Below are 26806 nucleotides of genomic sequence, written 5' to 3'. Positions count from 1 at the left end.
ATCATGACCTAAGCCAAAATTGAGAGTTGGACACTTAGCCAACTGAGCCACCCAGGTGCCTCCAGAATTAATTTTTAATTTTTTTAAATGTTTATTTATATTGAGAGAGAGAGAGAGAGCAGGGGAGGGGCAGAGAGAGAAGGAGACACAGAATCTGAAGCAGGCTCCAGGCTCCGAGCTGTCAGCACAGAGCCTGATGTGAGACTTGAACTCACAAACCGTGAGATCATGACCTGAGCTGAAGTCAGACGCTTAACCGACTGAGCCACCCAGGTGCCCCTAGAATTAATCTTTTTAATGCACAAAATAGAATATCTAGGATTACAAAGGAAAGCGGCTATATTGAAATTTAGTTCTAGCCATAAACCTTTGGAGGTGTGTGGTCCCTAAGGACCCCAGATTTAAAAGTTAGTTAAAGGGGCGCCTGGGTGGCGCAGTCGGTTAAGCGTCCGGCTTCAGCCAGGTCACGATCTCGCGGTCTGTGAGTTCGAGCCCCGCGTCAGGCTCTGGGCTGATGGCTCGGAGCCTGGAGCCTGTTTCCGATTCTGTGTCTCCCTCTCTCTCTGCCCCTCCCCCGTTCATGCTCTGTCTCTCTCTGTCCCAAAAATAAATAAAAAACGTTGAAAAAAAAATTTAAAAAAAAAATAAATAAAAAAAATAAAAGTTAGTTAAAATAAGAGTCAGTTGTATGTAAAGCAAGACTTGGAATGAGTTGTGTGGAGAGTGGAATAATTGCAACCGTCAAATGCTGTAGAGAAGGGAGGAGGATGGGGGTGGGAAGATATAGTAGCAGATATTAGACCACCCATTACCACTTCCTTTTGCACTGATTTCCTGACATCTGCTTTCTCACCCCCTTTCTTGAAGGTCTAGTTCTCAGCTCAGAGCAGCCTTCTCTGCCATTACTCCTGTTACCATCCCCATACTCACAGAAGCTAAGGAAGCTGTACAAGCCAGACACAAGTATTTGGGTGAAGTGACAGAGGTGGAGGGAGAGGAGGTTGACCTAGTTACCCTGTGATGCTTTCATCAGCTCCTAAGAGAAGGAGAATAGAGACAAAGGTAGAATAGATGGCTTGAGGTGCATGGACGGATAATTTGGAGTAATGAAAATAGTACTGATTATGACTGAATAAAAGATGCTGAACAGCATCCCACTTTTGGGTATGTGTCTAACGAATTGAAAGCAATGAATTGAATTGAATTGAATTGAAAGCAATGAATTGAATTGAAAGCAATGAATTGAATTGAAATTGAAAGCAAAGAATTGAATTGAAGAGCTATTTGCACACTCACGTTCACAGCAGCATTATGTATGGTAGTCATGAAAACAGCCCAAATGTCCACTGACAGATGAATGAACTAAATGTGATATATACAAGCAACGAAATATCATTCAGTCTGAAAAAGGAAGGAGATTCTGACACATGCTACCATGGAGAAAAGTTGACGTTATGCTGAGTGAAATAAATCAGTCAGACAAACACGGTAGGATTCCACATATAGGAGGTATCTAAAGTAGTCAAATTCACAGGAACAGAGAGTAGTGGTTTCTGAGGGCTGGAGGAAGAGGGGAATGTAGAGTTATTGTTTAATGGATATAGCATTTCAATGTTCTAAGATGAGAAAGTTCTAGAAATCTGTTGCACAATAATGAATATGCAAACATTTATGAACTGTACATTGGAAAATGGTTAAGATTCTAAATTTTATGTTATGTATATTTTAAAACAAAAAAGATGCCAAACAGAATACGTAGTCTAGGAGAGGATGGCAAGAGAAATTTGTGGTAGCCATGGAGCAAGGTTTTATTTTCTCAATAGTATAAATGCTACAACAAGGAAAATTGTCAGCTGGATTTCGAGTGTGGTGGCAGGGGGCTAGGGAAAGGCGTTGTCTGGACGAATAGAGAATATCTTGAGGATGAGGGAATGGAGTTTGTGGGTTGCAAGTCGGCTAAAACAACAAAGTGGGAAGATCCAGAATGTATAAATGTTAGATCAGGAACTCCAGAAACCTTAACTAACTGCAATTAAAATTAAAAACAAAAAATGAAAAACAAAAACTCTAAGAGTTCATTGGCTCTAAGAAAAAAAAAATCCTGAAAGGCAAATGTTTTTGTTAAAGGATAAAATTTATTTGAGTAACCACTGTACACATTATTAAAGGACACAGAGCTTTGACAAAACTGCCAAGGAAATATCCAGAGCCTGAATTGTACACCAAAACCTTACAGTGAAAACTTGACTCCTATAATGAAAAAAAAATGTGCAAATTGGAATTACTGAGTGATTATGGAAAGGCAAAGTATACATTGTGGAAAAAGAACAACAACCCTCAAAACAAGCGGAAATACAGGTGAAATGTTTAACCATATGAGAGCAAGATGCTACTATTAAAATAAAATTAGACTTCCCAACAGAAGAATGCCCATCATAACTGCATGAAATCCTCTCTCCTTTGCTTAAATAGTTAAAACCACTCTAGAACCAAAAATATATGGTGACAGTAAGTATGCTGATTACAAAAGAAGGGTCGAGATAGGAGGGCAGCGCTTTTTAGCGCCTTCCTTAATTAAAATGGCGACACTTAAGGAGTTCTGTTGTTTGTAGCCATAGCCAGGCTCCAGGCACATCACAGGGGAGGCGTCAAAAAGTCCTTGAAGAGAGTGTGGCGGTGAGACTGGGATCCCATCTTTATTATCAAGCAAACTTTCTTTGTTCTGCTTGAGAGAAAGTGCATATGGGAAATCATAGCTTATGAAGACATTTCACTGATGTTGAGACCATACTCATAGACTGGCTGATATTAAAATCGTTTCGTCCCAACTGATGTTCAGTAGGATCCAAACAAGGCACACTGCAATAGAGAATTTCTGTTCAGGGGGCAGCAGGAAGAGCAGTGATGTGCCTCAAAATTTACATAATGAGAACGTTAACATTCTCTCTCTCTCCCCCAAATGTGCTATAACCGATAGCGCATCAAGCCTCTTAGAAGACACTTTCTATCAAGAGATCCCTTCTTCAGAAACAGGATCTGAAGGAAATGATGATTAAATTTTATGTTGATAAGTAATAAGTCATGAGATAGAAATCCAAGCAATGGTATCATTCTTTCTCATTCATGCATTCATTCAACAAATTATTCATAAACTAGTTTTACTTGGGACCCCGAGCGGTTTGGATTTAGGTATCACTCGGGCCTGGTCTCCGCTGTTCTCTTTCCTCTTTCCATGGTCCACCAGCAGTAGGTAATCTTGGCTTTCTTAGCTACCGCACCAGTTTTTCTGTATCTTGTTTAAGGTACTTACTCTCACACTATGATAAGTCGATGTCTATTTTTTGTTCTGTTGTTTTTTCTTTTGTTCTATTGTTTTCTATTTCTATATTTCTATTTCTGTTTTCCATTCTATGTTGTTCTATTGTTTTCTATTTTTTGTTCTGTTGTTTTGTCTATTTTTTGTTGTAAATAAGTTCCAAGCGGGCAAAGGGGTTTATTTTTGTATTTTATAGATTATGTAAGAGAAAACAATTTGAATGTAGATTTGAGTTTGAATTCAGCCTCTGCCCATTACTGATCCTGAGACCCTAGCCGATAGTTTAGCTTTGCTTCTCTCACCTTGGAGAGTATATGCTCACCTCGGTATTATTTGGAGATAATACTTTTCACTGTTGTAGCGGGGACTGAGACAAGGCATGAAAAGTGAGTATTATCTCAAAATAATACCGAGGTTCCCTCTCATACTCCATGACTCTGGATGTGGAAGGACTCAAGGCCCGGCACGTGGACCTTTTCTCTTCCCTAGCCCCTTTCACCCCCTTGCTAATCTTATTTGATTTCATTATTACATACATCCATATGCTGACAGGGCCCGTATTTATGTCTTGAGCCTGGACTTATTCTCTGAAATACAGACTTGTACATCCACTGCCTTCTTGATACTTCTACTTGGATGCCCGTTAGATATCTCATTTCTAACCTCTCCAAAGTGAAACTCTTGTTTTTTTCTCCCTAATCCCACCTTTTCACATTGCCAGTCATCCTAATTAGTGGCAATTCTGTCCTTCCAGTCGTCAGGCCAAAAAACCTTGCCATCGTCACTGCCTCCTCCCTTACAAACCATGAGCAAACCCTACTGTTGCTCTCTTAAAACTAATGCAGGGACCCCTGGGTGGCTCAGTCAGTAAGTGTCCAACTCTTGGATTTCGGCTCAGGTCATAAGCTGTGAGATGGCGTCCCATGTTGGGCTCTACGCTCACAGCGCAGAGCCTGCTTGGGATTCTGGCTCTTCTTCTTCCCCTCCCTCCCCACTCCTTCTCGCTCTCAAAAATAAATAAATAAACTTCAAAGTAATGCAGAAGCTGCCCTCTTCTCACCATCCTGGTGGCAGCCACTCACAACCTCCTGCCTAGACTGTTGTGATAAAGTCTTCATGGATGCCTCCATCTTCCACCTTTGTCTTCCTAAAGTCCGTTCTCCACACAGCAGTTAAAGTGACCATTCTCCCCTCTGCTTAAAACCCTCCACTGGTTTCCATCTCAGAATACTCACCAAGCTCATTACAATGACCCAGCATACTCTATAGGAGTATGCTTTCTTTCTCTTCAAAATACATATCATCTTCTCCATTTTATCCTTAATTATTACACTATGTATTCAGTATTTGTTGAATGGATGAATGAACTGAAAAGAACCCGTGGCATCAGTTTGGCGATACGAAGTAGGTAAGTTAACAATTTCTGCGCATGATTGCTGAAGACTTGTGCAATACAACCATACTCATTTAGTACTATACTTATTGACAAATATAAACTGAAGGCATTTTGACGGATGGGTGAATAAAAATATTTCAATTTCATTAGATACCAGTTTGTCTGCCGATTAGCTTGCTGGGTTGTATGGATCAATAGAATAGACTTCTTGTGTTTCTAAATGAAGATCTCCTTCTATAGGGCTTTTGTTTGTATAATAATTCCTAAATGGAAAAAGGAAGAAAAAAGTAAACTCTTTGCTCATTGGCCATGATTACTATAAACATGTCATAGTTGTTTGTTTTCTGTAATTCCCATCACGTGATAAGTACTTTTCATGAATGGGTTCATTTTGATGTCCTAAGTATCATATGAGATGATCACTATAACCCCTATTATTTGGAAAGACCCCTAAAAGTAAATAACTTGCTAGGATGCTAAGTGTCCAAATCAAAAGTTGGTACAAGGTTGCCTTCCCTCGGATCCAGGACCCTCAATAACTTAGAACTATGATCCTCAGTTTGAAAAAATAAATTAAAAAAAGAAGCTTTAATTTTAGGATATGACCATAAATTTACCTTTGTGGGACACAGTCTTCCAGTCTAACTTAAAGGAAAGTTTTCATATTTGATGTTAAATTCCGAACCCTTCTGTAGTCTTACAGCACTAAAAGCTTGAGATAATTTTTAAGAGGACATTTTTACTTTTACGCTTTGAAAGCCCACACACTTCACTGTGCTCCTAAAACCCCTTGGCCAAAATTAGCAAGAGACATGAAAATGTGATCACATTATCAGGTAGCACTCTGAAATAAAGTATTACAGAATTACCAAAGAATGATTTCTGCTAAGGTTACTCAGAGCATGTCACTTACTACCATATTTAAGAAGTCAGCTTATAGATAGAGGCGTCAAGAATATTATACAATGGTAATTTTTAGGTCTACGTGAGATTTAGGTTTCATTAAAAGATCTTAGATGTCTAGAGAAGAGTGGTCTCTCTCAAATGTTTGGGTGGCTTTAAAAAATATTTAATTTCGCGGCGCCTGGGGGGCTCAGTCAGTTGAGCATCTGACTCTTGATTTCGACTCAGGTCATGATCTCACAGTTTGATCGAGCCCCGCCTTGGGCTTTGCTGACAGCTGACAACGTGGGGCCTGCTTGGGATTTTCTCTTTCTCCGCCCCTCACCCTCGCGCAAACTCTTTCTCTCAAAATAAATAAATAAACATTTTAGAAAATATTTAGTTTTGTTACTTAGGCAAAATTTCTAAGTGACCGATTATTTATCTCGTTTACAGAAAGTATTTAAGGCAGCTCAAACGTCTAGATCAACTATCAGAAAATAAATTGAAGTCAGTTACAAATTGGAAATAAAACGAGTGATGCTTAGGAATGGAGTTTAACATATAGGTTTGGTTTATATCAATGGAGGTGCTTCAGTATAGTACATGATATAGTCCCATTCATAAACTAAATAATCTGCCTGGAACATTATAAATTATTTGAGCTTATAGGCATTCCTAAAGTTTGCCAATTTTCCTACACATGTGACTCTCTGATAACAAAATTAGTAGTATGAAGGAAAGTGATAGAGACCACATTTTCTATTTATTTAAATTTCTAATTACTCTTGGCTAAAATTATCTTCTAACTTCCTGTGAGGAAAGCCATGTGACTGACATCCCTATTTTTTTTTTTTTTTGAGACCCTTTTCTCCCTTGACTCTGTGAGACTACTCCTTCCGTTTTCTGACTGTCCCTTCTTCTCCTCCCTTTTAAGCATTACTGTCCTTCTGAGGTCCGTTTTCATCCCTATTCTTACCTTTTATGTTCTTTGTGGTCTCAAGGCTTCAAATGTGATCTAAATGTCACCTGCCAGAGTCCGGGTCCCTCTCTTGCGTCCTGCGTCGTGAGTGCCCCCAAAGTGAACTCCTCTTTCTCCACAAAACTGCCCCTCTCCTCTTTTGGTGAACCACTGGATCCACTCCACATGAGTCATTCTTTTTCTCTCCCTTCTGCCCGCATTTGGCAAGTCACTAAGTCCCAGAAATCCTCTCTTCTAAATAGTGATGATACCTCCATCCTCCCGATCCCCACCACGGCTGCTTTGGTTGGAACCCCAATCCTGCCCTTCTTTTGAAAATGCGTATCTGAACATATTATTACCTTGCTCAAGATCTGAAGGGATACCCACCAACTCCTCTGTCATGGTATGCAAGGCTTTTGATGATCTAGCTACTGCCCACCTCTCTAGATTTCCCAGTGACTGTTCAATGGAACATAAGTTCCATGGGATGTTCAAGCATTAGTTGAGAAAGAGTTCTCCAGTCCAATTAATTTGGGGAACTCCGGTTTGAAAATAAAATGAAACAGGCTTCTTCGTTGTAGGGCTTTAAATATTCTCATGGTCATTGTGAATCTTCATGAGAAAGATAACGCATGTTATTTGGTCACAGAACACCCTTTTTATTTCCTGAAGTCATTGACAAAATGAGGGCTCTATGGTCCGTATTCTGGTAAACACTACAGGCTAAAGTATATCACAGTTGTAGATCCTTGTAGGACCTGCGGTGCTCAGGCCCCGCCGGGCTCAGAACAAAGCACTCAGGTTCATAGATGTCATCGTTACAGAGGTTCAGTGTAACCCGTCATGTCTAATGCCTCCATCAGGCATTTTACAACGGTGAACAGTGCGTCAGCCCTGATAGATCCAAGTGACTTAGCATGTGAAAGTAATGTTGCTGGAGTTTATGGGTGACATGTTTGGGGTGACATGACGTGGTCACCCCCCCCACACACACACACACACTAGAGGTTACCTGAGACGTGGTAAGGCTTCACCTGATTATCTTCTCTAACACTGGCACATACAGAGATTCAAGAACCTATGCACACAGACCATCCCTAGGCTGACATCTGATGGTCTCATTTGCTAAAAAGGTATCCTTTGCACTTATCAGAATATTTTGAAACAAGATTTATGGGTTAGAGGGGCCTTTTACGCCATCTCTCCACCTGAATCTGTGCTGCCTTTTCCTTCAGTCACCATGTCCCAGTTGTGTCAGATTGCTTGCGTAATTCTCATAACACATGATGGAATGACAAGCCTCTGGGTTTTCACTCAAACTGCTCGCTTACTCTTTCCAGGAAAGCCTTTCTCTCCTGGTCTACAGTTTCTTGAGGCGCTTTTGAAACATTTTGTTCACCATGGAATTTTTTTTTTCTGCTACAAATTCTCTGTGACTTGACCATTTGCTTTGTGCACCCACCAAATAGCACATAACCTACTATGGCAGTCAATATTACATTATAGATTAAAATATTTTAAAACTTTAATAAGTTAAAAATAAAACTAGATCTAATCTCTGGATAATAAAACATAACAAAACACAGAAAACCTAGTAATATATTTAAAAGTAGTCATGAAAACAACAACCAAGCGGAAGAAAAGATCACTTGAATGAATAGAAAGGCCTACGATGCTTCCAAAGAGGAACACATTACAGAAAAAGATGCCAATTTCTCACCCACTAATCTATAGACTTAAGTGTAATCACAACATATGTTTTTTTTTGGAAATGGCAAATGATCTAAAAGTTGCCTGGTAAGAATAAACAGAAGACAATAGAAAAGAAAATAGTAAAAATTATAGCAAGGGAATTCTTGCCCCGCCGTATATTAGAACAGTATAAAACTATACTAATTAAACACAAAGTGATTTGTGATAGAAGAACAGATAAGTCGATACAGCAGGAAAAAAAAGTCCAGAAACACAACACATCCAAAATACATTAATTACTCAATGTTTGGTCAAGTTAGAGCAAACTTTTTGGAAAGTCATTGGGCAGTATTTATTAAGCACCTTAGATGTTCATACTCTTAGTAATTCTAGACATCTGTGCTACAGAAATAAGTAGATGGGGGGAAAGGTTTTATTCAAAAAGGTTTTGTTCAAAGGGGTTTCTTGTATCTTTATTTATTATCAAAGTAAATGTGGAAGCAACCTAAAATTTCTACAATACAGAAATACATAGAACAATCTGCTGTTAGGTAACTAAAAAGAAAACATACGATACAAAAGATAAAGGCCAAATTTTAAAAATTTAGGTGGGAGACTATCATGCTAAAATTTCAGTTAAAGAGAGAAAAAGAGAAAGAAAGTAAGAGAAAGATCAGATAGGAATATACCAAAATATCTGCAGTTGTTACCACTGCGATTTTTCAAATTTTAATTTTCTAGATTTTTTAAATAATATACCACCTGAATAAACATCATTGAAATAAAGTAAGTGTTTGATAATTTTTTTAAGTTCTTACAGAGAGGGCTTCCTCTCAAGAGCCCTTGAGAGGACAAGGGATCCACACAAGATCCCTTACTCCAGTGATCACAACACAATATTCATGGCATATAACGTGTGCTTCCGAATTTAGTTTCAGGCAAGAAGCCAAAACCTTTTGTGCCTTTTGGTCAAGCGTGCAACGAACTTACCGTTCTCTGTGTTTTAATATCGTGCATAAGGTGACACCAATCAAGAATATAAGAAGTACTGAACCCGCAGAAAGACCTAGAAAACAAAACAGCAAGTATCAAATGCCAGAAAAGTGTGACCTGTGTTGTTTTGAAGTCATTGCAGGGCTATTCCTAGTGTGTGGGGGGAATGTTATGTGATTTTATACCTATCCTTTTTCAGCCATATAAATACCGAATTCCTAAATAATCATACTTGGGATTAAGTGGGTTTTTTTTGATTCAGTCCAGCCCACATTTAATCTAAAGCACTGAGCATGTGACCACAGGGCTCCAATCACGTTTGTGTCTCCTTTCAGTTTTATTAGCAATATTCTCGTTCCTGGGATGATATGAGGAGCTCAGGACACCGGGGTCCCGCGACTTGGCCTAACAGCGTAACTCAGCTGTGAAATAGATTTGGCGGCTGCAGAATAAGCCAACCTATTTGATAGTACCGAATCATGCAAATGACCAGAAGTTAATATAATCGGTCGCTGTACTGACAGTGCAGAGCCTGCTTGGGATTCTCTCTCTCCCACTTCCTCTCTGCCCCTCCCACGTGCTCTGGCTCTCTCAAAATAAATAAATAAACTTAAAAAAAAATCATTAGAGCTTTAATTCAAATATTTAAGAAAACTTACCAGAAAGAAGAGGAGCAAGTGAGGCTAAAGAGAATACAGAACCATGAAAATATTAGTCTAGTTGCATGCTTCAGTGCAGCCCAAAGTCCCATGGTCACGTCCCCAAAGTTAACATTCAGCTCCTCTCTCTCAAAATCCACTTAAAAAAGATGTGATGGGACCCTGGATTATAATCACGCTTCATTTTTTATGTGACAACTCACTGAACTTAAAAAAAAAAAAATTCACTTTAAGTCGGGGTAGTTCCTGAACGAAAAAACCAACAGAGTCAATTTCATAATCAGAGACTTCTCAGGTTACAATGCAGATATTAGCTGTTGATATTTATCATTAACTCTAACAGGTTGTTCACCATAGAGAGTTGTCAGAGGTGAACCATATAGTTTGTAACAGGTGAACGAACGCCCTTAGTTGGCATAACAACAATGTTCACCGTTGTCCAATCGGTAAGTGGTTATAAAACAAGATTCAGCAAGGGAAAGCTCAGTAGTGACTCCTTTCAAAACGGAAGGTTGTTAGTCTTGCACCTTATAAGTTAGTATTCCTCTCCCGTTATTTCCTTTCTTTATTTCCTCCATCCTCAGAGAGTTTTGCTTTTTGTAGAATCGACTACTAACTTCAAACTCTTCCATCAGTGTAGTGCTGGTCACAGACCCATGTCAAGTTAAAACCTAGAACTTAATGCTGAGGCATAGCCCTTGCTCTCTTCTCTCCAGTGAGGCAAGTACACGAGCTGCAATAGAGCCCTTGGTACTTACCTGGCGATTTGCAAACAGCCAGGGGCGGGTTCCACCGGTGATCATCCTGGCACTGGCTCTGGGGACTGCCTTCCAGGGTATACCCCTCCTCACACTCCAAAGTGACAATAGCTCCATACTGATACATTTTCCCAGGCTCCAGCCCCTTCTGGATTCCATTAATATACTCTGGGGAGCTACAGTTCACCTCTGAAATGGAAGAAAGCTAATGGAAGCTGGGTCATAGTTTAGCCTTTTCTCGAGGAAGTAGATGCCACCCTGAAGGGAATGGTTTAGGAAACCAACTCAGTTCATTCTAAGTAAAGCCTCGCTGTGATAACACAAAAGGATATCTTAGGCAGTCTTTTCGTGTCAACAATCCATCTCGATTACCTCTAGGCAATTGAAGCCAGATTATTTTCCTTCTTTGTGCTTTAGTTTCTAAACGGATAGCGTTGGATCATTTTGATGGCTTCCCAGAGAAATGGTGAGGGCTGAATGGGTAATATTAAGAATTCTGAATGACTATCTCATCTGCTTCACTGTTACCTAGAATTCTCCTTACAGGAACGTGCTCCCTCATTTCTTCTTTCAACTAGCAGTGTAGGGGGCGATAGTGGGAGATTTGGGATTTGAATCATGACTCCTAGACTTCCCAGCTGTGTGACTTCTGGTAAGTTACAAATCTCTCATTCTACCGAGACCTCACCTGTCATACAGAAATAATAGTGGCACCAACTTCATATTGTTCTCAGGAGGATTAATGAAATAATGCATGCAAAATGCTGTGCACGGTTTCTGGTATTTAGTAAAAAGTGCTCGACAGGTATTGGATATTAACTCACTGCGTATTTCACATGTGTTGTTTATGCTAACGAAAGTGAAATCCTGAAACTTTTATTAAAAAAATAGACCCATAACGCCACCACCACTCATAGGAAATATACTGACAAGGTCATTGTGCGTTGTATCAGCATTTTGTCGAATGCACACTTCCATAACTACAACCGTAGTATAAATTCAACCTGTATTTAGTTATATAAGTTGTGTAAGTACTTCAATTTTCTGTACTTAAAGGACTACATAAGCGATCACTCATCAGACAAGCTATTCCTTAAGTCATTTTTTCTTATTTTGTGGTTAATTTATGGATTAATCCAATTAAATCAGTCCAATCAAATACATTGTATTAAATGATCCAATTAATGCATTTGTCTATTTTAAGTTGAAAGCACCGAACTGAATATATCTAGGTGGGAGAAATTTAATTGACAAATAAGAAAATAATAGACACTGTACCTTTACAATAAGGGGCAGGTTGGCTCCAGGTTCCCTCATGTGTGCAGAGGAGGAATGCCTCTCCCACCAGCAGGTAGCCTTGGTCACAGCTGTACAGGATTGACATTCCGGGAGAAAATCGAGCCATATCTCCACCAGTGTGATTCCCATTGGGTATATCTAGTGGAGGCTGACATCCTAAGAAAGCTTGGACACCAAGAAAAAAAAGGATCGTTAATTTAGCACAGAGGAACATATAGCCAACACTCTCCGTGAGTGACAGTGATACTGAAAGAAGGTAGGAAACAAGCCAATGAATTGGTACCCAGAAATACTCATCCCACCCAAGCCAAGCAGCAATGGACGGAAATGTGCATTTTCTACATCTCTCATACGTGACCTGAAGATGTCAGAAGTGAAATAATGAAAAATCAATGGTTGTAGCCCACAGTTGTAATCTATCAGCTAATAGTATTCTTTTCTTTTCCCTTTAAATAGCAGAGAGGCTGTAGTTTAAGGGTCTCACACTCAAATGCCTACTGGAACCAGGAAGGGAAGCCGCTATATATGATGAATCCAAGAGCATCTGTCCTAAAAATGGCGGCCATTGCTACCCAATTCAAGCTACTGGCGCCTTGCAGGAAAGCAAAGCACCGTATTTCAGCCAAAGAGAACAGTTCTGGTGAGCTGATTTCGGTTCTTAGGGCACCAATTGGCAGGCTCGGTGGTAGGTAGTTTCTGACAGGAGCAAAACTGCCACACAATAACTAAAAAAAGAAAGACAATTCAATGGGTTTGAAGGCCAGCATTCCTCTTGAGAAACACAAAGTTCTCTTTCTGGCTGCTATCACAGTTTTACATATCAAATCATCAAGCAGTATTATCGCCAGACATTTCCCCTCCCAAAGATCTGTGTATTTTTTTAAATTATAAATTAGTAAAAAGAATAGATTTTAGAGACTCCATCAGTTTGGGAGGTAACCATTATCCTCTCGTGTACTTTTGCTCAACGCACTTAGAAAAGGGGAAAAAGGGGCGCCTGGGTGGCTCAGTCGGTTAAGCGTCCGACTTCAGCTCAGGTCACGATCTCGCGGCCCGTGAGTTCGAGCCCCGCGTCGGGCTCTGGGCTGATGGCTCAGAGCCTGGAGCCTGCTTCCGATTCCGTGTCTCCCTTTCTCTCTGCCCCTCCCCTGTTCATGCTCTGTCTCTCTCTGTCTCAAAAATAAATAAACATTAGGGGTGCCTGGGTGGCTCAGTCGGTTAAGCCGCCGACTTCGGCTCAGGTCATGACCTCGCGGTCCGTGAGTTCGAGCCCTGCGCCGGGCTCTGTGCTGTCAGCTCGGAGCCTGAAGCCTGTTTCGGATTCTGTGTCTCCCTCTCTCTGACCCTCCCCTGTTCATGCTCAGTCTCTCTCTGTCTCAAAAATAAATAAAAGTTAAAAAAAAATTTTTTTTTTTAAATTTAAAAATAAATAAATAAATAAATAAATAAACGTTAAAAAATTTAAAAAAAAAAGAAAAGAAAAGGGGAAAAAAAGAATCAGATGAAAAGACAAGACAAGGCAGGTATCTTGTAAAACAATGTGACTGTCTTTGCTTTTACATGCTTTTCTGCAGTTCAAATGGCCGGTGGAGATTCAAAGCCCTTTCCTTTATTCTCTGCACCATCCCATACTTAATTCCTTAAAATATCTTACCCATTTTGATACAAGTTGGTACACCTGGCACCCACTGGTTGTTGGTATGACACCTAATCAAGTTACTGCCATTCATGATGAAGCCGGGATTGCAGGCGACATATACTATGTCATCGTGGGCATATGAAGAACGAGTTTTGTTTAGCTTATATCCATGTTTGACTTCTGGGTTAGGGCAGTGGGTCACAGGAGGAGATTTGAAGCACTGGGGGGTAGGTCCACTCCAAGACCCATGTCCTTTAGAATCAATGATGCATCGTATATTTTTCTCTCCCACAAGGGAGAATCCCTGGTCACATTCATAAGAGACTTCATTTCCATATAGGAAGCGTTCTGCCATCACACCCCTGGGCCTTCCGTGGTCAATCACTGGTGGAGGCGGGCAGTGAACAGCTGTAGAAGAGAGTTAGGAAATTCTACTTCAGTTGGACAGTCTTCCTTCAGGCACGAATGAAACTAGGCAACTGTAGGTATTACACAGAGCGATAAAATAACTTAGATTTTAGGACCCGGGTTATACTTTCTTGAAAACAGCTTTATTAGGGGTGCCTGGGTGGCTCAGTCGGTTAGGCGTCCGACTTCGGCTCCGGTCATGATCTCCCGGTCTGTGAGTTCGAGCCCCACGTCAGGCTCTGTGCTGACAGCTCAGGGACTGGGGCCTGCTTTGGATTCTGTGTCTCCCATTCTCTCTGCCCCTCCCCCACTCATGCTCTCTCTCACTCTCAAAAATGAATAAATGTTAAAAAAAATTTAAATATTTAAAAACAGCTTTATTGGGGCACCCGGGTGGCTCAGTCAGTTGAGCCTCTGACTTCGACTCAGGTCATGATCTTGCACTCTGTGAGTTCGAGCCCCGCGTCAGGCTCTGTGCTGACAGCTCAGAGCCTGGAGCCTGCTTCGGATTCTGTGTCTCCTTCTCTCTCTGCCCTTCTGCCTCTCATGCTCTCTCTCTCTCTCTCTCAAAAATAAATAAATATTAAAAAATTAAAAAAAACAACTTTATTAAATTCTCTATGCGACTAATACATCATACTCATTCAAAAAAAATTCAGGAAACACGATGAAGTCTTCAGAAAGGAATAAATGCGGCTATGCTACCATGAACTAGAAACCTAGGCCATATATATATTTTCTTAAATCTTGAGCAGATATACGGCAAATACTCAGTTCCTACTTGGCAACTTCATTTCCTAGTGTCAGTGCCCATCAGACACGGAAAGATTTGCCTTATCTTATGTACACGGAGACTGAACACACAGACCACTGAGGTAGTTATAGGCTAGCTCCTCAGTGGCCTGTCCTCTCTAACCCCCTACTGCCCCTCCAACAACTTTTTTTTTCTGACTTACCTTTACAAAGTGGAATCTTCTGGAACCAGACCCTATTCTCAGCATCTTGACACTTCTGATAAGCATGTCCAGTCAGCCGGTACCTAGAGAGAGACTGTAATGCATTTCCTCTTCCTGATAGCACATCTCTGCCGTCTCTCTTCCTCAAATCACAGATGCAGGGGCATTTCTAAATAAGAACTTTGGGGGGACAGGAGCTAAAACTCTCGGCCCTCCAAGCACAAAAGCTACTTTAAACAGAGTTTTCACAGCATGGTTATTTCCATGTCAAGAAAGGACTGAAAAGTCCTAGATGTTAGACCTTTAGAACCTCACGTTCCCTGTGAGTGCGACAATGAGGGACTTCTAAATGGAGTCACCAAGACAGGTTGAGGATAGGATTAATGCATAAAACTCGTGGAGACCCTTCCCAAGAGTGGACCCTCTTCTACTCACCCCTCTTGACAGGACGTATTAACCAGTACTACGTGTGAGTGAACAGGAGGCTCTCGAAGATCTTCTCTCACAGGTTGACACGGTGCTTCTGGACGAGCAAAGTTTGAGTTACTTATACATGCCTGATGTCACAGAGAAAGACAACTCTGGAACTGAAAGTACCTTCACACCGAGGGGCAGAAGGACTCCAATTTCCCGAAGGCATACAGTGAATGGATTTGTTTCCCACCAGCAAGTAGCCAGGGTCACAGGTGTAGTCTACAGTCATCCCAGAGACAAAAAGGACCCTATTTCCACCTGTATGCCGACCATGCTGGAGCCCAAAAGGTGGCTGGCAGCCTGAAGAGAAAACTCCCCACATAAATACCAACAACAACAACAACAAAAAGGAATTTATACGTGAGAACATTAAGTATACATCGTTCGACAGCAGACAATCTGAAACTCAAGCCAAAGACCACGAAGTGCTAATTCATTACTGAATGTTTTCTGCTCTTTTGCAGGAACTAGGCGCCTTTAAAAAGGTCGGGAAACAGATGCTTAGCTACAGAGAACAAACTGATGGTTGCCAGAGGGAAGGTGGTTGGGGGGTGGGTTAAATAGGTGACAGGGATTAAGGAGGACACTTGTGATGAGCAGCTGATGTTGTATCACCAAGTTCTACATCTGAAACTAATATTACACTGTATATTAACTAACTGGAATTTAACTAAAAACTTGGAAACCACAAAAAGGTCCTCTCATTACCTACCCTGAATACATCACAGATCCATGGGGGCATTCACATGAAGAATATATAAAACCACATAGAACATTCCGTCACAGAATGGAAGAGATGGGATAGTAATGTGTGCATGCTTGCCTTTTTCCGTGACTCCAGTTTTGGGCTGGAGATAATAGGAATAAATAAATAAATACCTCATTGGGTCGTTACCTTTTTCACAGACTGGTATTTCAGGATCCCAGGTGTTATTGGCTTTGCAGCGAATCTGACTGCTGCCCTTCAGAGTAAATCCCTTATTACACTTGAATTTCACACTGTCATTGTAGAAATATGGGGCTTCCTTGCCAGATATCTTGTATCCGTTTGCCACGTGGGCAGGTGGACACTGAACAGCAGGGAGGGAAAGTTTACAGACAGGGGCAGGGCCACTCCAGATGCCCCTCTCTTGGTCATTGCTTATACAACGGATGGTGCTCTCTCCAACGAGGACGAATTCCACTCCGCTCTCTGGCCCAGGGTTGCATGTGTAGGTGACTGTGGTGCCATATGGAACATTTTCGGAGGAACTCCTGGTGTGTTTCCCATTGTAGATCACAGGAGGTGGCGGGCAGGTGATTTCTGGAGAGAGAAGAATTTACTGTAGAATTCTGTTCCAGTATTAGGCACAAAAGAAGAGAAGGGAGGCTGGTTACAGACCTCTTGTTATCAGGTTTCCTGGAGGATATGGATGAGTTTTGATGGTAGAAGTTACATCAAAGCTCATTATGTGTGTAAAATGTGATTTAAACAGATATCATAGCAAAGATCTTTGTAACGGAAATCTTTGTTTAAAGTGAACATGTACATCAGTATCATGTTGTGAGGCAGTAAAGTCCAGTAGAAAATAAGCCCCCCGTGTTGGGCTCTGTGCGGACAGCCCGGAGTCTGGAGCCTGCTTCGGATTCTGCGTCTCCCTCTCTCTCTGCCCCTCCCCAGCTTACACTCGGTCTCTCTCTCAAAAAATAAACATTAAAAAATTTTTTTAAATCATTGTTTTTTTTAAAATCACTAAGAGGTGAATAAAAGGCACAGGGGAGTAGAATTAAGCTTTTTTGAGTATCATCTTTGTGCTGATGTGATATGATAGGTTATGCAAGAAAGACTGTCGATTGAGCACCTATTTTGACAGGCAATTTTCTTAGCTACTAAATAGGAATAGTGCCACTTAATTCTAATAATGTGGAAGTCTGCAGCCTTAGGTTAACTTCACAGGTAAGAGTCTAGGATTTCCGAGAAGTTCCATAAATTGCCCAAGGTCCAATCAAGCAATAGCAGCAGACTCTGGGTTCAGATCCCACACGATTCCCCTTTCTCCCCACTAAACTCCAGTGTTCCCTCTATCAAGGATGGTGGCTCATATACTCACTGTCCTTATTACTCTTATACTCCTCAATCACAAAAGAGAATCAGAAACTAAATAGGTTTACATTGCTGGTCATGCTCTGAAGTAGAAAGAGGGGACAGCAGAAAGACAGCAAGACTGCACAACTAGAAGCGGTGACAGAGTGAGTCAAATAGAATCTAATATTCTTATTCCCGTAACAGGGCCTCAAGCGGAAATCTCCCGGGAAACGCATACATCTTACCCTGTTTGAGGTCCTCCGTAATTTTTGCTACTCACCTTCACAAAGACGACGCTCCATAAACCAAGGAATCGCACCTTGACACAACTGATAAACACTCCCACCTAACCGGTACCTGGAGACAAAGAGTCATGTCATTTTGCCATCCGGTGCCCACTAAGCTAAGCAAGAGCTATTGGCTCAAAGCGGACTCCCCACTTTTAGGATAAGAAACAACAGGAGCAAAAATGTAGCCAGCATCAACACCATCCACCCATTGCATGGACAGAGCTTCCAGGCATGGAACAACGGCACAATCAACCCTTCTGCAAACGTGTGACAGGGAAGGGTCTTTGAGATAGATGCTTGCAACAGAGCTTGTAGTGTGCACTGATAAGCCAGACTTGGTTCAGGCTGAGAGCCCTCACTCACCCTTCATCGCAAGAAGAGTTAACATCTGGTCTAATAAATTGATCCCGGGGTCTCTTAAAGACTTGTTTTTCTATGGGTTCACACTCTGCCACTAAGAAAAGAGAGCGGGATGAGAAATCAACTCAAGGCAATCTCAAAACCACAAAACATCTGCATTCAAAGCCTGGCACCTTTGCATTCGGGGGCGGTGGGTGTCCACACCCCGTCAGAGGTACAATGTATGGATTTTTCTCCCACTAGCACATAGCCAGGGTCACAGCTGTACTTTATGGATGTTCCTGGCTCAAAGCGGACCATGTGTCCATCTTCCTTTTGCCCATTGAGGATTTTAGGAGGGGCTTGGCACTCTAAAGGAAAAGAAGAAAAATTTTCTTATATAAACAACTGAAAGAAACAGCCAAAGAAATTATCATGAATATCTACAATCCGCTCTGGTGGCAGTTATATGGGATAGAAGTAATCTGTGCAGTCCAGTTTGGGGTAATTTTAAATCAGTGGTTCTCCATCTTTTTTCTTTTCTGCATTTAGTTCAGTTTCCATTTGGTGCTCCAACTCCCCTCCTGTCTCTTTGTTTCTCAAGGAACGATCTCATATGTGTTTCATGGGATATATCCATGGGGTAGAGGATTTGTTGACTTCTCTTAAAAAAAAAAATCAATACTGAGACAAACAAGCATTTTTTTTCCCCTAGAGAAGTGGGCAACTTAGTGATCCTCAGTGTTTTTTCTCCCAAGGATGCTTCCACAAAATGAAACAATGGTGGGGTGATGATGTTAAGAAAACCTATATAATTTATATTCACTATATTTAGTAGAATCGAGGGGACTAGAACCTGGAAAAGGCCCTGCTTAAATCTATAACCCCGTCTTCTAACTCTTCAAAAAGATTAATTAGTAGCACTTTTCTGAGTATTGGAACACCCACCCTTTTCACAGACAGGTACCGATGGCTCCCATGCACCTTGGCCATTACATCGGGTCACCTTGCTGCCCTTCATGGTGAAGCCAAATGTGCAAGCAAATACCACGGTGTCATTATAGGAATATTGCTCTTTCCATCCAGATAATATTCGGCCTCTTGGGATCTGGGGAGGTGGACACTGAATGGCAGAACTAGAAAGTTCACAGCGTGGGGCAGGGCCACTCCAGACTCCTCCAGTCTTCTGACTATTGGCGGTACAATGGATGGTTTTCTTCCCAGTAAGGATGAAGCTCACTCCTTTCTCTGGGTCTGGGTCACAAGCATAAGTGACCATGCTTCCATATGGGATGTTCCCTGAAGGGTTGCCTGTATGTCTTCCATTGAGAATAGAAGGTGGTGGCCCACAAAGAATTTCTAGAGAAATCAGAAATAATGACAAGATTGCAGCTGTACAGCAAACAAAGAACGCCTCAGATGTTGCTTGAAACCGTGGTCCCATCCAAGGTTCAGGGACAGTGATACTTGAATCTGTAATGTATCAATCAGGACACCTACAGCAGTATAATTTTAAAAGTATGATTCGGAACTTTATTCTTGACTATATCTATTAGCATGATCCTTTGATTTCTTCTACTAAATATACAATCTCCTTTACATGCCTGGCCTGGCTGGCAAGTCTCCATAGTTTCCAGACAAAGAAAAGCCTAGGAACCCCGTTTTACTTGAGGAAGCAGGGAATAAAGAAGTGGCTGAAGGATGCTTCAGTGAAGAACCTATCCCTTCGAGAGGTCTACGTGAGATCTTTGCTCTATGAGATTCTGTATAGTAATGACTGAACCAAAAACTTTTAGTTAAGCTGAGAATGAGGTGTTCTGGTCAAGGACCAGAGAACTAGCTGCAAACCAGTTTCCTAACATACCTTTGCACACTGGCATTCTGGTCCAAGAAGCACGCTGTCCAGCAATTACACACCGACTAGAAGGTTGGCCTTGTAACCAATACCTGGAGATGGAAGGCAGACGTTCAGGACTATTAAGCAGTTGGCGTTACAGGGCAACCGCCCCCGCTTAAAACCCAAGACAAATGCACTTAGTTGACACGTACCAACTCCTTTTATAAGCATTCTCTCTCACAGCCTCACTCACACCAGGCTGTCCCTGCATCCTCATGGAGGAGCCTTGTGCAGGTGTCACGGGTCCTACCGTGCACACATAAGCCAAATGAATTAAATCTCCCAGGCCCTGCCGACACTCACCCTTCATTACAGTAAAAGTTCACAGTTACACCAACCCGAAGACTGGGAGGGCCCTCTATCTCTCCATTGAGAAACGGTCCTGGAGGTTCACACTGTGCCTCTAAGGAAACAAGCCAAAGGTGAGCGAAGCCTGGCAAATCACAGAATAGCCCAAATTCTTAAAACTGGTTGCAAATTTAGGTACCTTTACACGTGGGAAGAGCAGCGCTCCACTTTCCTGAAGACAGACACCTGATGGTCTTTTCTCCAACGAGCAAGTAACCAGGTTCACAGCTGTAAGTCACAGACAATCCTGGGGCAAAGGAGCCAACACTCTCCCCTGTGTGATGTCCATTGGGGATCTTGGGAAGCGATGGACACTCCTGCGGGAAATCTTTACATGCACACGTTAGGAAAAAGGCTGTCAGATGATACATCCTTCACAACCTAGACTTTGACTTAGAACAGAGATCCAGACAGAAGACATGGGGTGGACGGTAAACAGTCATCACTAATTTTCAACTCAGTCTTTTCAAGATCAGGCAGGTGTGGTTTAAGTGTATGCATTTTATACCACAAATGGTACTGTAGTTTTCATTCTTAGTTACACTTTATGTGTTACATTTGCCTTGTGAAAAATTTCAGTTACCCAAAGAAGTTCCTTTACACCCATACTGTCCTCCTACCCTTAGCCTGTTCTCTGCTCCAAGAGTAGCATGTTATCATTTACGGGGGGATCCTCAAAGACATTAGTAACATAGATTTTGGGGATCCTATATATGATACATATCTACACACAGGTATGTGTACCTGTTTAATTACACAGTATGTGTAATACTTAATACGTATTACTCTATGCCTTTTCTTTGCCTCATAATCTGTCTATATGTATAGATCTATCTAAATCTTTCTAAAGGCCTCATTGTTTTCCATGGTCACCCCATTTTGTGACTATCTTAAGATCTTCCCTACCTCCAAGATTACATACTTACCTATGCATAGATAGACCCATATTTTTCTAATGAGTCAACAGTGTGTTCAACTCAACTGATTTAGAGTTGGTCAATAGTGTTCTTTATTAAGAAAATAGCTAATTTTGATGGTATAGTTTTTGCCAAGTATTGCCAGTCTGTTTAATTGTAGAACTGAAATTCAGCTTTGGGTTTTGGCAGTGACATAAACCAAACCAAATGAAAAGAAAATTAAGAACTTACAGTGGTCCCTGTTTTCAAAGGGATTTGATTTGAAATGCGATGACTTAGTAGGTGACTTGGATAATAGTGGATCACTCCAGAAAAAATCCACAAAGACCATAGATAAAAGGGGCATCATTTCTGCCAGACTATCCCAACAGCTATTCAAAGATGCGTTTTAAATCCATTGCGTACATCTTGCTATTAGATCCCACATTTCTTCTCAATTTAACAGTAACCCAGATACGCAGTTTAAAACCATCTAATTCCCACATCCCAACCAACATTGGCCCCCATTCTTGTGAGATCTATTCCATTCAGTTATTAGGTACGTTCACAGTTACATCTCCTCCTTATTCTTTGCTCTGTGGATGGTTGTTGAATGAACACTTATATCCCTCCAGAACTAAGGACAAGCCAGAAACCCTAATTTTCACCCTCTTCCCTTCCTTCCGCCCTCACCATTCACATATCCATACTGTTCTTCCTTCAGAATAAAAACTTGATCTGCACAGAAATGCAAGGCTCCAGCCTCCCCACTTAGCATTGTGTTGGGTTTTTACTTACCACTCTCACAGATGGGTAGTGGTGTTGGCCCCCAGGTTCTATTTGCCTGGCACCAAACAGATTTGTTGCCTTTCATGGTGAAGTTGGTATTACAGGTAAATGTCACGGAATCACCATGTCTGTATGGTGGTCTAGATGTTTTATCTCTGTATCCCCCTGGTACTATGGGCTCGGAGCAAAAAGAATTTTTATTATAATATTCACATACAGGAGCACCTTTATCCCAGATGGCCTTCACTTGGTCTTTACTTATACAAAAAATGACTCTTTCTCCAATGAGGCGGAAGTTACCAGAACAAGTGTACCGTATCACAGTGTTAAGAGGTATGGGACCAGAAGAATAACTACTCCAACCATTTTTGATAGGAGGAGGAGGGTCACAAGAAATTCCTGAAAAGTAGACAAGGAAAGATATGGTCATACTGATCCTGACAACGAAAAGATCTAAAGTTAGATAAAACGTCCAAATACAGGTCATGTCATTTTTTTTTCAGAAACAGGTATTTGTGTAATTTGTTTCTTACTCATAGTCTGTGCTTATCCCCAACCTCGTAAATTCTTACCTTTCTCCCAATCTGCAGCAAACAAATCAACTGGTCTATAAATACCATCCCGACCAAACAGTAACAATGAAACAGAATTTATTGAATAGTTGTGGATCTCATCAATCTTAGTAGTGAAATAAAAGGCAAACGGCACACGAAAATAATCTTAGTCACATGTTAATCACATGTGGGGAGGCACCATGCACTAATGAAATTTGGGCTCAACAGACCTGGTTTCAAACCCCCACTGTCATCAATAGCTGTGTGACCTTAGGCAAGTCTTAACCTCTCTAACCCTCAATTTCTTAGTCTATAGTAGAATTCAAGCTACTTCATAAGGTTACAAGAAGCATCCAGTGAGCTAAGAGTACCTAAAAATGGCAAGCACAATACCTGGAACATACTAATAATTCAATGTCTGTTTCAAACACACAACTGGGGCCACAAGTGGTGAGAACACATTCTGTTTTGCTAGTGAAGATACTACGGCCTCACCACAGATCATTTGTCATCCTTTGATGCTGGACGCCTTTAAAAAAGCCACAGAAAGTGATCAGAGGTTTTGAATGACCTCACATCCTTTATTTAGTTGTCCTAATGCACAAGAAGGATATTGATGGTTTACAGCTGTGTTGATATATGCACACCTTTCCTGAATGAGCCTCAGAATGAAGGGAAAATGGCCAATTCCCACAACTTATGGCTGATTTCCATTTAGCTCCCAAGAGTTGCTCATCAGTAGAGGAACTGGCAAGAGAAGACATAGCCAACCCATTTCAACACATCGGTGCTACTCAGTTTCAACAGGGGGAACTTTCAAAGCATTTGTCTTTATACATATAGAATACCTAATACAATAGGTAGTCAAATAAATTTGGCTTTGGTCTGCCTCCTAGAACATAGAGAAGACTGGCATCCATACATTCAAAGCACACGTATGAAGAAGATGTTATGATTGATAAATGCACAGGAATACACCAAGAATCAAGGGGTAAGATCCACACTTGATGATTTTTGTTTTCTACTCACGTTCACAGACAGGAAACTTATTATTCCAGAGTACTCTCGTTCCTTCTGAGACACACTGACTAGAAGATTGGCCATTTAATCGGTACCTTAAACAATAAGGGGTAGCAAATCATCACCAGAACAAATCAGTTCTCGGCTGCATGGAATTAATCACTTCCCTCAAGTACGTGTTATTAATGGCCTCTATTTTTTAAATCATTTCTGACTTAAGGAAAAAGTCCAAGTTTGTGAATCAGCTCAGCTGTGTGATGACTTCAGACCAGGTAAAAACACAGAGGGAAAAAAAATTCCTAACAATCATATTCTGTTTTTGTACTCTCCATTTCCTCTTTGGCATCCAAATGTCAAGATTCTCTTTACCATTTAGAAGGAAAAAACCTCAGTTCTTAGTGAAGAAAACGTCAAAGACCTTGTTCCCTAAGATCATTCCAAAGAACCCCTCTTAGTGAACCCCCATTATTCTCCATAATAGGAGCCTTAATTTCTGACCCTAAATTTTGCTTTTTCAAATGGTTAAAGGACAATTTCTAGCTCTCTCTGGCTATGCACAATATATACAGTTGGAGAAAATCAACAGGATTTGCTTAACAATGGAATTATGAGTCATATAAGGTAAAGAAAATAAGAGAAAAAAATCAGAAAGAGCAAAAAATTTCTAACCATCTTTACAGATTATTCTTTGCAATGCTTAGCTCTATATTATACGTCTCAATTCAGGCCCTCTCACCTCACACTCACCCCTTATCACAAGCAAACGAAACCTCTGCCCCAAGCTTGAGATTAGGGGGGACCACCACACGGCCATTGAGAAGTTGGTTTGGGATGGCATCACATGATTTTGCTAGGAAAAAAGAGACAAGGCTGGCACATGAAGAGTAGGAAACAATTGAGTTTCCTGAAGATGGAATAGAGATTTAGGCACCTTCACATTCAGGGGCTGTATGGCTCCAGGTTCCCAAGGATGTGCACTGAATAGGGTTAGTTCCAATGAGGGTGTAGCCAGGGTCACAGCTGTAGGACACCTCCTGTCCAATTGGAAAGAATTCCTTATCCAAGATGTTATAACTACCATGGTTGATAGGTGGAGGTGGTAGACACCCTGAGAAAAGAACAGGACCAGAGGTCTTTTATTCCTGAAATAAGAACTTTCTCCTCTACAACCTAAGCCAACTTGAGGTGTGTAGGGGTGGGATGAAGGTGGCCATGTCAACTCTCCTAAGCGGAAGGCAGAGACTCCTTCGGGTGGGGTGGAGGTGGCGTGGAACTAACATGCATTACTTCTTTAGATATGATGAACCATGAAACTATCTGCTTTCCCTATCTTGATCTATGCTGGAAAACATTACACCCACTCATCATTTTCCATTTTATTTAACTAAAAAGGTCTCAGATATTCTCTCACTAATATTGTAGCCAAGGGAACCTAACTATTATAATACATTTTTATTACCAAAATCTACCTCTTTCTTCCTGCCGTCCCCAAACCAGGTTGATGAAGTTCCTGAGCCTTGTGGGAGGGGCTCCCAATATTGTCATGTTTTTAGTAAGTCAGACATTTCTTAATAAGAGTAGGGGAGAAAGGAAGAATGGGGAAGTGACTCAATCTTAATTCTAGCCTTATTCCATAAAGGCCACATTTTCAACAGGAGCATGTATAATGTCTACAGTATTTTTAATCAAATTATGATTTGATTAAAATCAGAGTCTGATTTGATTTGATTAAATTGACATCAGTCAATTTCCTCTATTGGCATGGCCAATAGGATTCAGAGTTTATTTTATCCTCATTTAAATAAAATCTAATCACCTATGTCCTGGAAAAAAAATCTCTGATCATTGGCTCTGCGTTTCTTCGCTTTTCAGAGTGTCTTCTAATTTGCTCTGCACTAATGCACATCTCGTACTGTCCAAGAATATAGTAAATTTCCTACTTCTTCAACATTTAGATATTGCTTTGAAAGTCTACCTTCAAATTCTTTAACCAAGATACCGAACTACATATACTATCTTTCCCCTTCTTTTTTCCCCAGGTACCATGTATCTATTTCTCTAAAAGTTTCATTTTGTTTCTAGATCCCCAGAGTTTCAGCCCAACTCACCCTTAAAGCACTTTGGCAGTGGAGGATTCCATTTGCTGTTTGCTTGGCACCATACTATGTTGCTGCCTTTCATGGTAAAGCCAGGCTTACACCTAAACATCACAGTATCATTTAAATAAAATGAACGTCCAAATCCAGATTCTATAATTCCGTTTTCGACTTCTGGAATTGGGCAATTGACTAAAGTAATACACTGAGGGGGAGGGCCACTCCAGATGCCAACTCGATTGTCTTTGCTGGTACAATATATGGACTTCTCACCCACGAGGTCAAACAACTTTTTTCCATTCTTTCCAACGTGGCACTTATAAGTCACCACCATTCCATAGTAAAAGTTCTCTCTACTGCTGCTGTAAAAATCCCCATTGGAGATGGCTGGGGGTGGTGCACAAGGAATAGCTTTTGGGGGGTAGGTGGGAAAAAAGAGAAGGCATTTAAATGTTATACCTTCTTGGAATCTTGTCTTCACTCTTGCAAACCACACTTCAATTCAGCCAACAATTAACCCAGATTGTTGAAACTCTACATCCTCATCTCAAAGATGGTTCTAAATAGGAAGTAGCAAGGTAGGAAGATTCATGGAACTGGCCTGAAGAAAACTTAAAAAAAAACTATGATCTGGTCACCAGTCGCCCCTTCTGCAAAGTACAGATAAACTATTCTGGGAAACACCTAGGATGGCCGACATTCTGCATAGAATAAAGATGGCAGTGTGTAATCTCATAGTGTATTTTAGATTCAAGCACTTATTCACTATGAAATAACTTATCCTGTAAGAACAGTAATCAAAGGAAAGTGTGGTGAGACTGGGAGACATGGAAGAAGATAAACCACAGCTCTGTACCCAGAGCTACCCAAACCAAGTGTAACTCTCCTGGGTACTTGTTTTGATGTGTAGATGCCCAATTTCCCTCTAGAAGGGGACAAGAGGAATTGCAAAGGGTATGACAAAGGGATCATTTTACTCACATTCACAAAAAGGCATGTCCTTATCCCAGGTTACAATATTGTCTGAGATAATACATGTAGCAGATGAATCACCAATGAGTCGATATCTAAAGACA

General features: G+C 41.0%; 1 protein-coding gene across 6 annotated transcripts in view; it reads right to left on the bottom strand.

The window, feature by feature from the left end:
• Window positions 1-2115: 2115 nt before the first annotated feature.
• CR2 (complement C3d receptor 2) overlaps window positions 2116-26806 on the bottom strand; it is a 34308-nt gene continuing 9617 nt past the window's right edge. The window contains exons 4-27 of one of the 6 annotated variants that reach the window (XM_019429874.2): window positions 26712-26797; window positions 25743-26141; window positions 24566-24742; window positions 24382-24484; window positions 23644-23729; window positions 22070-22459; window positions 20515-20703; window positions 20331-20430; window positions 19995-20077; window positions 19079-19489; window positions 18325-18501; window positions 18155-18245; window positions 17782-17858; window positions 16332-16739; window positions 15560-15736; window positions 15398-15485; window positions 14963-15045; window positions 13614-14006; window positions 11939-12124; window positions 10661-10849; window positions 9903-9926; window positions 9241-9316; window positions 4867-4975; window positions 2116-2859 (exon numbers count right to left, since the gene is read on the bottom strand). In XM_019429874.2, coding sequence (XP_019285419.2) covers window positions 4882-4975; window positions 9241-9316; window positions 9903-9926; window positions 10661-10849; window positions 11939-12124; window positions 13614-14006; window positions 14963-15045; window positions 15398-15485; window positions 15560-15736; window positions 16332-16739; window positions 17782-17858; window positions 18155-18245; window positions 18325-18501; window positions 19079-19489; window positions 19995-20077; window positions 20331-20430; window positions 20515-20703; window positions 22070-22459; window positions 23644-23729; window positions 24382-24484; window positions 24566-24742; window positions 25743-26141; window positions 26712-26797 — 4087 coding nt within the window. In that variant the 3' untranslated portion in view covers window positions 2116-2859; window positions 4867-4881. The other 5 variants (XM_019429887.2, XM_019429848.2, XM_019429880.2 and 2 more) reach the window with 5 other exon arrangements.

Source organism: Panthera pardus, unplaced genomic scaffold (genome assembly GCF_024362965.1).
Source record: "Panthera pardus isolate Hobbes unplaced genomic scaffold, ASM2436296v1 HiC_scaffold_21, whole genome shotgun sequence".
NCBI lineage: Eukaryota > Metazoa > Chordata > Mammalia > Carnivora > Felidae > Panthera > Panthera pardus.
The sequence above is the reverse complement of the archived record's forward strand: the minus strand, read 5'-3'. Positions and strand labels throughout refer to the sequence as shown.